The 15,471-nt window shown below is 37.4% G+C and overlaps 1 protein-coding gene across 2 annotated transcripts in view; it reads right to left on the bottom strand.

Moving 5' to 3' along the window:
- Positions 1-590: 590 nt before the first annotated feature.
- The window catches only part of ISX (intestine specific homeobox), a 32,701-nt gene continuing 17,820 nt past the window's right edge, over positions 591-15,471 (bottom strand). For both annotated transcript variants that reach the window (XM_081958712.1, XM_081958713.1), the window contains exons 3-5: positions 7,808-7,959; positions 5,820-5,930; positions 591-1,815 (exon numbers count right to left, since the gene is read on the bottom strand). In XM_081958712.1, coding sequence (XP_081814838.1) covers positions 1,741-1,815; positions 5,820-5,930; positions 7,808-7,959 — 338 coding nt within the window. In that variant the 3' untranslated portion in view covers positions 591-1,740. The remainder of the gene's footprint in view (positions 1,816-5,819; positions 5,931-7,807; positions 7,960-15,471) is intronic.

Raw genomic sequence — 15,471 nt, 5'->3', positions numbered from 1 at the left:
GTGTATATCCAGAAACCATCTAGTGCATATGCATTCCAATAATAGTTCTGAATGGAGTAGCATGCCATATGAAGATCTATCACTCAGGATACTCCTAGATTCATAACAATTGCTTGTAATGCAGACCATGGTTAATGGAGAATTTATGTAATTTCAGCTGGTGTGCCAGTTGTGACCCTATTTGGCAGAGGCAGAAGGTGAGTGGCCACACAACTCAAATGAATGAATAAATAATATGCATACGTATGTTGTGCAAATCATCTAGAGGTAAAACTGGATTCTTTCAACTCATTTAAAAGCCCATATGTTCTTCATTCCCTCTATGTGCCGTGCTGACTGTAAAAGACCATTGGTCTGATTTAATATAAGGCAGCTTCCTAAATTCTATAAAAGTGCACAGACGTGTTTGACTTATACATGCTGAGTTCTAGATAAATTCAAATAGTTTTTCCAGTACTTTATCTTCATTATGGCTTCTACCCCCACTACTTGTGGCTCCTGGGTTCTTTTCTTCATCATTAAAACAAAACTAAAGTGTTTTCCCTCATAAATGTTTTAATCATTTAAAGAAATCCCTTAAGAGACCAAACCAATATTTCATCCAATATAATTCACTGTTTCTCATTCTGTCTGTCTCCCACACATGCCATCTAATACATTAATCTATAATTCATTATTTCAGACTTGGAAAATAATAAAGCAAACACCCCAATCCCATTCTTGAAAGGTAAACAAAATAATTAAAAGCTATATTTGGTGTTTCTAACCCTAGTCTTAATTTATGTATACCTCGTCAAAAATACAGCTAATGTCAAAAGATGCAGAATTAATGGCTTAATACAATTTGGGGAGGCCAATCTGATCAATTAAAATGCAACAATTTTCCCTGCAGAGAAGAGTAGATTATGCTATTGGCCAATTAAAAACTGATCACTCCTACTTTGCAATTGTTGGTCACTTAAGGTCTCAGCTCTTCCATAAGGATGCAATACAACAGTTATTTGTTATCGGAGAATGTATATTGTTTCAAGCAGAGTATAATTAACTGTGACTTGTTGAACTTGGATGAAAAATTGGCCTTATCATTTACACCAGGGGTGTAAAAAGGTTGAGGACCACTAATTTAAACCAAGTTCCACTCATTGTTCAAAGCTAACATGAAACTTTTTAGCTCTATATTTGAAGGATATTTTTTGTCCACAGTTGCTTTAATATTCTACTTATATTTCTTCTAAAGAGCACCACTTGATGCTTCCTTACAATCATTTCAATGAAGATAAGCAGAGGAAGAGTAACCAGATTCTAATAAAGCTGTAAATTTCATAGCCATGGGAATTATTCGGAATCCCACAACTACTTATTACATAATACTGGTTCAGTGAAAGCATCTGTTCAGAACATGGGTGTCAAACTTGCTGGGTCACATTGCCATCATATGATGTATCATGACTTTTTTCCTCCTGTGAAACTGGGGTGGGAGTGGCCTGCACATGATGTATCTGGTCCATGGGCCACCAGTTTGACACCCCTGGTTTAGAAGAACCTGACATTGCTTCAATTCATCCTCTATTTGGTGGAACTGATAGTAGCACACCCCATTGCTGGTATCAGGAACAGAGGGTGAAGGGTATGAAGAGGAAGACAGTCAATAATCAGAGATGATTTTGAAAATGCCAAAGAATCCATGGGCAATGGGACCCAAGATAGCAGATTTGATAGTAAGGTGCACGTGGAATGCTCTTACATCAGTGTGTAATAGTATTCTGAAGGAGGGGTGATACCAGAAAGGCTGTTGCTGGGCATCATGGAAAGGTCCTATTACAAGATAAAAAGAATGAATGAAAGCAGAATTAGAAAGGCAAAATTATATAAAATATGATCAATAAGTACAATAATAATAAATAGAATTTTATTACAGTTTTTAAAACAAGATAAAAAAACAATGCAAACTGATATAAAGTAAGACAAAAATAAATAAAGTAAAACATTTTATGGGAAGATTAGGTATCAAGGTGTTAATATCAAATCATTATCTGCTGGCAGATTCCACTGTTTTGTTTGCATTAACCATAGTTTTTGATGATGGACACCTATTCCCAACTGTGGCAAACCCTGGAAAAGGGAAAAATTAATACCTGCCCCCTCAACAATTTTTTTAGGAAGGACGTGAGGGAAATTGAATGTGTCCATAAAATTTAACTACTGCTATATTGACACAAGAAAATAAAGCTTTCGATGTTCAAGGTATCTGATTTAAAGGATAGATAAATGTTTTAGGGCACTGGACAGTTTAGGAATTTTAAATATATATGCTATTAGTACCCTTTAAAAATTACTGCATTAATTCTTCCTCAAATGTCTGTCATAATCAGGATGGCTTGTTACAAAATCATGATACAGTAAAATGTGAATTGTAATCTTTTGTCTGGTCAACTGGAGTTATTTTCAAACATAGCACTGGACTACAGCAATCCTCATGTCTATTGTCCAGTGACGTGCGGTGAGCTTTATGGCTGGTGAGGCTGGTGACGTCATCAGCGTGAGCCACGGTCCCCTTCATGTTGACTCAGGAAGGAGGGGAATGGGACCACATCAGCCTCCCTCCTGCGCACGTCCCATTCCCCGCCTTCCTAAGTCAACATGAAAGGGACCACGGAGCGTGCTCCGCGGGACAGCGGCTCACGCTCCGCGATCCCCTTCATGTTAACTTAGGAAGGTGGGGAATGGGACGTGCACAGAAGGGAGGCTGAGGCTAGAGGAGCCTCCTGCACACGTGGTCCCATTCCCCTCCTTCCTGACTCCTGAGTCAACATGAAGGGGACCACGGAGCGCTCCAATTCCCGACCACGTGAGCAGAAGGCTCCTCAGCGCCTTTTCCCTTTTCCTTTTTCCCTTTTTTTAATTTTCATGATGAGAGCGGTGCGACTCTGCCTCCCCTGCCTCCCCTGACCGCACGTCCCTGCTATTGTCTAAGCATACTTGTTGGTTATGTGGGAACACAAGGGCTTTCTTGGAAATAGGATTGGTGCCAGAAAACAACAATTTACATTGCAGGAGGTCAACTTTCTGTTAATTTATTTATCATTAAGTTTTGAAATTAAAGTTAAAGGTGTGTACACAGAATCTAGTAGACATCAAAGATGAAGCTGCCAGCCCATTAGCATCTGGGTGGGTTGAAGTCAGGCCTAAATTAAATAGTGGTTTTCATGAAAAATTGACTCTGGGGTAATATTATTTTAAAATGGCAGAAAAACTTTGGGGTTGGGTGGGATGGGTGGGTTTAAAACTAGTTAAAAAGGTGAAAATGCTTTAGAGCAGGGGTCTCCAACCTTGGCAACTTTAAGATTTATGGATGTCAACTGCAAGAATCCCTCAGTCGCTGGCTGAAGAGCTCTGGGAGTTGAAATCCACAAGTCTTAAAGTTGTCAAGGTTGGAGGCCCGTGCTTTGGAACATCTTAGTGCCAGTTACCATATTTTTCGGAGTATAAGACACACCCTTTTCCCTCAAAAAAGAGGCTGAAAATCAGGGTGGGTCTTATACACTGAATACAGCATTTTTTTTGCCTCCCAAAACCCCACCCCTTCACCAAAATGGCTGTGCATAGCTTGTAGGAGGCTTTCAGGGATCTTCTGGGGACTAGGGAGGGCATAAATGAGCAATTATGCCCCCCCAGCCCCCAGGAGCACTCTATAAGCTTCCTAATGCCCTTTTTTTGGACAAAAATCAGGCTCGTTTTTGCAAAAAACGGGCCATTTTTTGCTGGTCCCTCCCCCCAGGAACATTCTACAAGCCTCCTAAGGGCTATTCATGCCCCCCCCCTTTAAAAAAACAAACGGGCACGTTGTTGTGAAAAACAGGGCATTTTTGGGGAGGTTTGCAGAATGCAAAAACTTTTTTAAAAAATTTGCCTTTCAAAACCTTGATGCGTCTTATACTCCGGTGTGTCTTATACTCCGAAAAATACAGTACATATTTACACATTTTGAGAGGCTATAAAATAATATACCGTGGTTCAAATCTCAGAAAAGTCAGTCAGAATATTTGTAAACTTCTGAACTTGGACCTAATTCATAGGAAATATTATTCAGGTCTTCCTAGACATAAAAGTGAGGATCCTTCAAAAGGAGCGGCTATCTATATTTCTAAGCAAAATTACTCATATATTGGAATAATAATAAATTAGACAGCATATTAACATTTATGATTTTTTAAAATAAGAAATGTATTAGTTTTTTTACAAACATAAAAAAGGGTAAGTAGGTATACAAAATTTTTTGACAGCTACATCGTGCGAAAGGTAGAAATCTCCCCAAATCTCACAACTTTTACAAAAGAAAAAACCAAAAAGTAAAAGATAAACATTAACAGCTTTTTGTTTTACATTGTATCAACCAAATATTCAATCATCTCATATGTCACTTCCAACAATTACATTATATCAACAATTGCAATAATGTTTCAAATATACTTATTTTTGTGACCTGAGTCTTTTCAATATTGCTTCCTCCTGCCTGTCTTCTGGCAGAGCCACGGCCCCTCCCTCCCTCATGTCTTGTGTACTGTCCCCTGTTCCATCTAGGAGAGCACTGTGTTTTTTAATGAAGGCCTCCACCTCCGCAACTGTGTTGATTCTAATTCTGCTGCCCTCCCAGAAAAACAACATTCCTTCTGGCAATAACCATCTAAACCAAACTCCTTTATTATATAATTTCTTTGATAAAGAGGAATATTTCTTCCTCTTATCTCTTACTTTTTTTGGAATTTGTTTAAGAATGGTTATTTCTTTATCTTTATATTTTAATGGTCCCCCCAACATTTATGATTTTAACATTTCCACTTGTGGCTGAATATTGGTTTAATGTTCTTAATACAATGAAGGGTTAGATAAGAGAATAAACATCACAATCAAAGGCACCAGTGGATTTTTAACTGTAACCTACCAATTTATAAATAACTTTGTATTTATACCACTTGGATTGTCACAAAGGGATTATAGGTTTTTTTTTTAAAAGAGGGATCAGAGGTGGTTGTCTGCCAGTTTGCACCAGTTCGGGTGAACCAGTAGTGGCGGTGCCGCCAGGCTCCACCCACCCACCCAGACATTATCACGGACCTTCTGCGCATGCCCAGAAGATTCTGCACATGCCCAAAGTGCTGCATGTAAGCACAGCATGTGCGCTAGCATGCACATTCCCACTACCAAACCAGTAGTGAAGAAAAGAGGATACCATTACTGCCCTGGATGTTAATGGCTGATTTGAAGAAACATATGCGCCTTCATCTTTTAAACTGGCTGTCTATCAAACAACGACGTGGCTAAAATGTTTGAGTCAACATAGTTAAGCTTTGCTTTGTTGATTAAAATGGAATATTTCTTAAAATCTATAATTGTTGGTTGATGTGAAGCCTTAATGGACATGCTTTAGGTGGGAAGTGGTTGGTACATTGACAAAGAAAGCGCCACACTGCTGTGTTTGAGCTTTTGCCTTTTAGTCTTTATTTAATTCTTTTATTGTTCTTATATTTATAATTCTTTTTATATTTGTATTTTTATTACACAGTAAGTCACCGAGTCACACAGAGTCACTTCTGATATCAAAGTGGCCAATATATAAAACCAATAAATAAAAAATAAATTGCCCGTTTATTGTATTTTGTTTTCTATTTTTTTAAAAAAAATCTGTCTAATTTTATGTTTTTGCATTTTTGCACTTTGTATATCTTTACTTGGTATTATTGATTAGTACATTTGGAGAGTGTTTCATTTCATAGAACGGCTTTTGTAAATTACAATTGAATCGAGAAAACCACACTTACCTTTGGCTTTGGGACTGAAATAAAGCCAGCTTTTGTCTGAGGCTGCAGGCCTGCAAAATTGCTAAATCGTTCATGTTTCCTCCACTTTGCTCGTTGGTTCTGGAACCAAATCTATGTAAATGAAAGAATCAAAATATTAATGATCACTACTACTATTGCTATTGCTTCTATTTGTTAGGAGAAATGTTTACAGAAAGCAATAATTTCTGATATGCCCTAAGATACCAGAAATATAAAAATAGGTATTTTACAGTATCTGACAGTTGGCTTATAATATATTTTCAATAATTTGTATGTTATATAATTTTTATATTAAACATACTGACATCCAATCAAAACCTGGTGCTTTGAATCCCCATTTCAAATTTTAATTGGAATTTGGAATTCTGAGATTGAAATTTAAATATTCCAAGGAATAGGACTTCCCCGCCTTACTTGTGTCAGCAGGAAGGGCAGGATGCAGAGCCCATTGGTCAAGGAATTTTGGCTGGTAGAGTCCAGGTGAAGAGCCTTTTCTTCTGTGGCTTCTGCCCTTTAGAACATTGGTGAGGACACACCCATTCACCTGATCTTCCATAAGGGCCTGAAGATCTGGCTCTACCTGGCCTTGGGCTCCAACAGGAATGGACTGGTTCCCCCGAACTGGTAGTGCTGGCTCCAAACAGAGAGTGAAGCAGTTCTCTGTTTTACTTAAAAGAGGGCCCACCCACCCGTCCTGGTGCTATACTTATCTTTATTCTAGCTTCTGAAGCCCAGCTGATCTGGAACAACAGCTTGAATTGCTGCTCCTCAGCTGTTTTCCCTTTTTCCTGACTAATTTTTGCTTAATTTCGCATGCACTCACAGCAGGCTGGTGTGTATGCTTAGCAAACCAATAGTAAACCAATTAGGAACCCATCACTCGTGTGGAGGTGGCTATAGGATTAAGATAAGACCTTTCCTCTCGCATGCTGTATCTCATGCTTCCTTCTCACCATTTTTCAATAGTAAATTATTATTATTATTATTATTATTATTATTATTATTATTATTATTATTATTATTATTATTATTATTATTATTATTATTATTATTATTATTATTATTATTATTATTATTATTATCCATTTTAATGTTCACTGTTTTTTAATGTTTGTAAGCTTTTCACAGTTGCCTCTAGATGAGATGGGCAGCACACAAACCAAATTAAAAAATATCTTTTAATTCAGAGCAAATTAATTAATTCACATGTTAAATTTATTTCATTCTTGAGGAATTTTGTGGGTGAAGCTTAGAATGAGTGCATATAAACAGCTAAAAATGTACACAAGATTAAATATGATTAAACAATGGTGTTTACCAATCAACAACTTTCCTACATTTTATACTACTACTTTGGCTTATCTGACCCGTTAACAAAGACCAAAAGATGTATTTTTAAAATCTGATTTAAGAACTTACAAATCAATAACTGTGCAATATGTTTTTTACTTTGCTTTGCTTTCAGTATCTGTAAAATTGGGATTAGTTTGGCATGTTAACAATTTTCTGAGGAAATTCTATGTGGTTACATTTCCAGACTCATCTAAAAGTAGAAAACATAGTTATTTTATGAGGTTCATTGCTTTGCAACTAAATAAAACCTCACTTCAAGGGAATGAATTCAGTTACAAATACACAAAAGTGGCAATTGTTTATTGGGAAATCAATTTTTGTTACAGATAATTTATTTTTCAAGCTTCAATAGCAACAAAAATAGAGTTCTCTGATGTATGATAACTGGTTTATGTTTAATTTGTTGACATTACTGCATACAAGTATCTTCAGAATCTTTCATAAACCAAAAACTCTTTTCTAGATTAGTGACAGGGAAATATATATTGTGTTATAAAGTTTGTTGTAATCTGACTGGTACTTATCAGTTTTACACTTTTTGTTAATTTATCAATATCAATAACTAATCAGCATCCAGCTGCATTTGTTCTACACTAGAAGGAACCAGAAGTTACCTGAATTCTGGTTTCTGGAAGATTAATTTTGGCTGCCAGCTGGTTGCGGATGTTGATATCTGGATAGTGTGTAGCTTGGAAGATTCTCTCCAATTCCTTGAGCTGCTCTGCTGTGAATGTGGTCCTAATTCTACGCTTCACTTTCTTGTCATCTGTACAAAAAACACCACAGATTTTAAAAGAAAAAAAAATCCCTTAATACAGAGAGGAAATCTAAAGGATGCAGAAGAACCAGGTATATTTCAAGTATTTTTGATAGATTTACCGTAGCTGCCTCCCATTCTGTTTCAGAATGCCTGCACAAATCCTGAGAATTTAATTTTGTAGGTGAGACTGAGAAATAAATCCAGGCCTAAACAATGCTGCCATCAGGCCTAACCCATCGTATTATGATGAATGCAAAGAGGTTTCTATGCATGATCAATTGTTCATCATAAACAAGTTGTTATTCCTCTCTATTTTGGATTGGTCAGACAGCAACCAAAATATTGCTTCCAGATCTGGGCGCAATATTTAATAAGGACATTGGCAGACTAGAAACTGATCAGAGTAGAGTAACTGAGTGACCTAGATAAGAAAAAAAATTAGGAGAAGTGATTTGAGGCATTATTGATTAATCTAGAGAAGACTGGTGAGGCCTGATAGTGATCTTCAAGTGCATGAAGGCTAACATGTAGAACATCTGCAGAGCTATTTAAAGCTGTTATTTAAAGAAAGTAGGGTTTGCATTACAGGGAATTAGGGCAATTTCAAGATGGCTAGACTCCTTGACTGGTCTGGGCTGCTTACAAATGAAAAGAAAAACAAGTAGAATGGTGGTAAAAGCTATCCAACAATAGGACCAACTCCTTTAGTGTATCCCCCATTGGAAGTATTGATGGCCTAGTGCAGAAATGTATTTCTGCACAAGGTAGAGAGTTGGAGAAGACAATTTCCAAGATACTGTCCAAACTGTACATTCTATGCTTCAAGAAGGTCCATAAGATTGAGATCTAGAATAATTGTAAATTGCAAAGCACAAGTAGCTGTATTTGCTCCAATTTGTTTTGGAAAAGCTTATACTTCATTCAAAGATTTTGGGGAAGTAGGCAATGGGACAAATAGTGCAGTTGGAGTTGTTTCGACTGTGACCTCACTCTAGCTTTCACACATAGTCCTAGAATAGGGAGAAAGTTTGAATAATGTTAACCCGAAATTATTGCATTCAGTCAGACACTAAACATTCGTAATGGCAGTTTTATTTGGTTGCATATACCGTAGTTTTTGGAGTATAAGATGCACCAAGATTTTGAAGAGGCAAATTAAAAAAAAAAGTTTTTGCACTCTGCAGGGCTCCCCAAAACAGCCCGTTTTTTGTAAAAAAAAAAAGGGGGGGGCATGCATAGCCTTTAGGAGGCTTGTAGAGTGCTCCTGGGGGCTGGTGTGTGTGTGAAAAGCAAGCAAAAAATGCTTGGTGTTTCACAAAAAATGGCCCGTTTGTGTCAAAAAAGGACATGTATAGCCTTTAGGAGGCTTATAGAGTGCTTCTGGGGGCTGGAGGGCAAAAACAAGCAAAAAACAGCCCATTATTCGCTCATTTTAGCCCTCCCCAGCCCCCAGGAGCACTCTGGAAACCTCCTAAAGGCTATGCACAGCCATTTTTGCAAAGGGGGTGGGGTTTTGGGAGGCAAAAGTGCTGCATTCAGTGTATAAGTTGCACCCAGATTTTCACTCTCTTTTTTGAGGAAAAAAGGTGCATCTTATACTCTGAAAAATACGGTATATTTATTTTATACTGTTTCAGTTGTTTTAATTGTGTATATGATGTACATTGCCCAAGTTGCTTAGGTATAGGTATAGAAATCGAAGGCATAAATAAATGGAAGAAATGACATAAAGCTCTGTAAGAAGCCAGGGACCGTTTTGGAAGATCAGTTCAGGGAAGCAGGCAGACCATGTAGCTGGTCTACAACCTGTTAGAAAAGAATGTATTTCATTTGTTTTGTAATGACTCCTAAGATGAATTTAACTTTTAATCATTTTGTCAGATACACTTTCATAAATCTTTCATAGATCTATCTTCATTTATCTGATTATTAAGATAAAAAGTGGTATCTACAGTTATCTGGTATGCATGACTACAAAATAACAGGCTTCAAAACAAACAGTCTTGATATGATGCATTGTGATAATACAGAATTGAAGATAATTGGTGACAACAATCTTTCCAGCATAGGATTCAATATATAATCACTTGGGTAGAAAGAGGTACATCTTTCTTGATCTATGCTGTCATTACGATCTTAGCAAAGAATAAAGAGTCAGATTGATTGATTGATTGAATGAATGAATAAATACAACTCATTACTAGGAAGCTTCATCTCAAAGCCTTGAACCTTTAGTATATCAAAGTGCAAGTCATTAGATACTTCTCCCCTGACAACTTCCAAGACTGTCAGTCATGAGTGTCAGTCATGCTGAGTCTTGCTAGCATTATGACAGCATTTAACAGCTCCCCCACCCTTCTAGCCCATGTCCTGCCTTTTTACTGAGGGCTGGGATAGGATTGTCTAGTTAGATAATATAGAAGGAGGGCGATAGAGCCTGCTATGGGGAATTCCAGAGTTTTGTTTAATTGTCTTTTATTTATTGTTTTCTGATTTTACTGTTTTATTATTGTTTGATATATCAAATTTATATCGGTTTTATACCAGTTTTTAGAGATACTGAGATTGAGGCAGAATTGAGCAGCTATACAAATATTTTTTTAAGAAAGAAAGAAAATAATGCAGTGATTCAGAACTGAGCAAATGTTCCTTTTGTACACATTAAAAGCAATAATCCTGAAGCTGTAATATTATTGAAAGAAATTGTTTTAGAAGAAGAGCTTAATCTATATCATCTAACTGATACAGGGGTAGGTTGCTCCTGGCATTACTGCCGGTTCAGTGTGCACAAAACTTTTGCACATGCTTGCATGCCAAACGTGCACTCTGCATGCGTGCATATTTGCTCCCAAATGGGTATGCGCATTCGCAAAATGTTAAAAAAAGAAAAAAAAATTGTGCAATTCAAATTGTTCTGCGCATGCCTAGAACCGAAAATCAAGATGGCACTGCTATAGGAGAACTGGTTCGGGGGCAGGCAGGCCTGGGTCCCTGCCGGTTTCAGTGACCCAGGCTGCCAAATAACTACCGGTTCGCCTGAACCCACCTCTGAACTGATATGCTTCTGTATTGTAGGAAGGAAAGACATTATTGGGTATTCTTATATGGGATCAATAGCAGGAATCCAAGAGATAATTAACTGGTTTTTTTTTTTGGAGATCTATATGAATGCAAATTTGTTCACAGAGAACATATAATTGCCAGTAGTTTTGTGGGGGATAGGCAGTGGTAGGTTTCATTTTTTTTTAGAACCTCTTCTGTAGGTGTGGCCTGTTTTGTGGGAGTGGCTTGCCAGCCATGTGACCAGGTGGGAGTGGCTTGCTAGCCATGTGATGAGTGAGAGTGGCTTGCCAGCCATGTGACTGGGTGGGGGTGGCCAACTTGTAAAATGTGGTGAAACTCACTTAACAACGCTCTTGCTTAGCAACCAAAATGTTGGCACAGAAACTCTGGTATTTGAAGCACGCAAGTCTTAAAGCTGTCAAGTTACAAGACCCTTGCACCCCTAACCATTTAGAAAAATACCCCCAGGGGTGTTCAAACTTGACAGCTTTAAACCTGTGGACTTCAACTTCCAGAATTCCTCCTCTAATCATGTTGGATCAGGAACTCTGGCATTGAAGCACGCAAGTCTTAAAGCTGTCAAGTTACAAGACCCTTGCACCCCTAACCCTTTAGAAAAAAAACCCCAGGGGTGTTCAAACTTGACAGCTTTAAGACTTGTGGACTTCAACTCCCAGAATTCCTCCTCTCGCTCTTCATCTTGATGATGTGCAGACGGGCGGGGGGAAGGAGCTGGAACTGGTTCTAAACGGCACTGTAGATTTGTGGAACCTCTTCTATAGAAGAGGTTAGAACTGGCAGGAACCTACCCCTGGGGATAGGTATGGAGAAAGAGAGGGCTGCCTCCATTTGTCATGTTTACTGTTAACCAAACACCACAAAGACTTCTTTTATTTACCAGCTGCACTCATTCTGAGTAATCAGTTTCAAGCGGCGATGCAGCCATGTCATTTCAGATCAAAACTTTACAGAAATATATGTCCTCAGTACGATGCTTTAAATAACAGATGGCGAAGAACAACAGTGGAAGAGGGAAAGATATTTATATTTTTGACCATATGAACTAGCATCCCAATTCAATGGATTTCTCTTTATTAGCACATGCATTGTTAGCAGAGACATTTCCCACCTATTACCTCTTGTTACTATTCTGGTCACTTTTGACTGGAATAATGATAAGACTTCAGTGCCAAGGTTTTATCCTGCTTGCACCACTTTTCAGTAGCAAAATGAAAGGCTTCAGTTCTCAATGTACTCTGGATGTCATGTAATTTGTTGATGGCTTCAGGGAAGACTCTGGAGGGTTTCTGCAGTTTTATTGGCAAGATTTTTCAGACGTGGTTTGCCAATGCTTCTTTTCCAAGGCTGAGAGAGAGTGACTGGCCCAAGATCATCCAACAGTCTTCATCCCTAACACAGGATTAGAATTCAGGGTCTTCTGATTTCTAGTCTAATGCCTTAATCACTACATAAACCTGGTTCTGAAAAGTGTTAGCAAGGGTGAATCTGGTGTGGAAAATAGAAGGAAAGCCTTTCTATTCTACTTCACTCCTGGCTGCTGGCTAGGAATTTTATCAACTGCCTGGAATATACTAATAGAAAGGCATGATAGGAATTTAGAAATAATTTGCTTGGCTCACCAAAGCTAGAGCAGAACAACAAATATGGTTAGGGGACTGGAGGCTAAAACATACAAAGAACCGCTGCTAGAATTGGGTAAAAGTCTAGTTTAATGAAAAGAAGGACTTGGGGTGACATGATAGCAGTGTTCCAATATCTCAGAGGTTGCCACAGAGAGTAGAGAGTTGAGCTATTCTCCAAAACATCTAAAGACAAGAAGCAATGGATGGAGACTAATCAAGCAGAGAAGCAATCCAGAACTAAGGAGAAATTTCCTGACAGTTAGAACAATTAACCAGTGGAACAACTTGCCTCCAGAAGTTGTGAATGCTCCAACACTGTAGGTTTTAAAGAAGAGATTGGATAGCCATTTGTCTAAAATAGAATAGGGTTTCCTGCCTGAGCAGGAAACTAGACTAGAAGGCCTCAAAGGTCTCTTTCAACTGTTCTGTTCTGTTCTGCGTTGTTCTGTTCTTCCAACTTTGTAACATAAGGGTCAGATTGTTCCATCACTAAACATATCAGAGAACAGATTTGTCTCGAAAATAGTTAGTTCTCCCTGCTCTGTCATAAGCTCTAAAACAATCTTGTCTTCTTATAATACCTTTCCTCATATATTTGATTCTACAAAACATTTTCTAAGTACATGGTCACAGCAGCAACAATATAAGGAATTTGAGTACCTGCCCTGCTGAGCAGGTTTTTTTTTAAAAAAAAAACCTGGATCATTCAGATTATAATAATAAAATAACCTGAGGTCAGCTGTAAATCAACAGAGACTAAATAGACTGGCTTTGATTTCAGCTGTAAATGAAATTGCTGCCGCTGTAGATACCATGAGCTAATCCAGAACATGCTGTTAAGAAAGGGAAAAGGTGTATTTTTATTAAACTTAATCATAAGAATATTTCTACTTCCAGGGAGAGAAAAGGAAGAAGGGAGGAAGGAAGGAAGACGTGTATACTGTTCTGTACAGTGACTGTTAGTATCTGCCTCATGCAGCAATGATAATGACCACCTCGTACACTGACCATTCACAGTTAAGACTGTGATGAACAAGCAATGATGAAAGAAGTAATGGATGGAAGCTAATCAAGAAGAGAAGCAACTTAGAACTAAGGATAAATTTCTTGACAGTTAGAACAATCAGTGGAAAAACTTGGTTCCACAAATTGTGAATGCTCCAACAGTGGAAGTTTTAAAGAAGAGATTGAACAACCATTTGTCTGAAATAGTATAAGGTTTCTTGCCTGAGTTGGGAGTTGGACTAGAAGACTCCCAAGGTCTTTTCCAACTCTGTTATTCTGCTAAAGTAATTTTTCAATCAATCCCTGAATTTATGATCTCCACAAGTCTGTAAAGCAAGGAAAATCTGAAATAAGATTATAAGCACAGTTGCAGTTTTACTTAGTGACGGCTTTGTTTAATGACTAATCCCAACTCGGTAACTAAAAAGGACTACTTGCATGTGAGAAACTGGATTTACAGGGGCAAGTCTCCATTAGTGTTCACCTCTAAAAAGTGACTATTTCTTGCAGCTCCAAATCTTTGCAAGCAACTTTGAGATCTCAAATCTCAAAGATCAACAGCACTCAAAATCATGGTATAATAATGGAAATTATAGGGTTATAAAAATGTTAAGTGCAATGGTGATTTTGCAAATATGGTTCTGGGGAAATTATACTATATTTCTTACTTTAAAAGTTTCTTTATGCAATTACTTAGAATTCTTACTTTCTTTTATAAGATACAAAAAAGAATAAAAACTAAAAACAAAACAAAACCAAGGAGGTCCTTTTAGAAAAAGTGATTGTTAAACTTCTTGCAATGGTTCCAGATTTTTTTTATTAAAAGACATTTTTATTACGCTGTTAAATTTTGAATAGATTCAAAATGAAGAATTAGGGCATGAAGATAACCTTTAGAGATATGGGGAACGAAAATACTATAGTGAACTTGTCATCCACATTATTTCCATTTCTCTAGTGTTTGGTTGCCTCCCAGTATTTTGCTTATGAAAAATAATAAAGTGAGAAGAAGATCAACTCTATCTACAACAAAATCCCTGAAAATCTAGAAAAGGACAATATAAATTGCTGAAGAAGGCCTTCAAGTCCTTCGGGAGAGGGTGCGGCTAAGAAATAAATATTTATTATTATTATTATTATTATTATTATTATTATTATTATTATTATTATTATTATTATTATTATTATTATTATTATTATTCAAAATCATGAAATTATTGACTACGCCTGAGAATGGGCCACTGAGAATTTTCAAGGACAGAAATGCACAATAGACTTCTCACACATAGCTGCTTTGAAAGGTATATATTCCTTTACTATGCATCACAAATAGTAACTTATGATTTGTGCCAGTTCAAGCAGTGCTGCCTAGTTCTCCTGCTGCTCTTCATTTCATTGTAAGCAATCTCTTCCACTCCAACTGGCAAGCAAGGACTGTACAGGAGTGCCTTTTCCCCTCTAGCCATTGGTCATGGCCTCCATGGCCATTTATTATATTTACAAGTTCAACAATGGGATGGTGAAAAGCTGGTTGGGTTTTTTTTGGGGGGGTGAGGGAGGAGAAGGAATTCACTGATGGAACATGTGAAGGGTTTTTTTTTTAATCAAGAGAAATTGACAGTCAGGATTACTAATCACTCTAGTCAAGAACACAGGAAAAATTGTAAAATGTTTCTTCTTGTGTTTACTTTTAGGAGTAAAGTACATAAAAATCAATCATGTTAAATATGGTCTAGTTGGAACACCAGGCCATCAATAAGGTCAAAACAGAACAAAAGGTTGAAATCAGGAAATGGATTTCTTAAAT

The sequence above is a fragment of the Natrix helvetica genome (assembly GCF_964273705.1).
Source record: "Natrix helvetica genome assembly, chromosome: 6".
NCBI lineage: Eukaryota > Metazoa > Chordata > Lepidosauria > Squamata > Natricidae > Natrix > Natrix helvetica.
The sequence above is the reverse complement of the archived record's forward strand: the minus strand, read 5'-3'. Positions and strand labels throughout refer to the sequence as shown.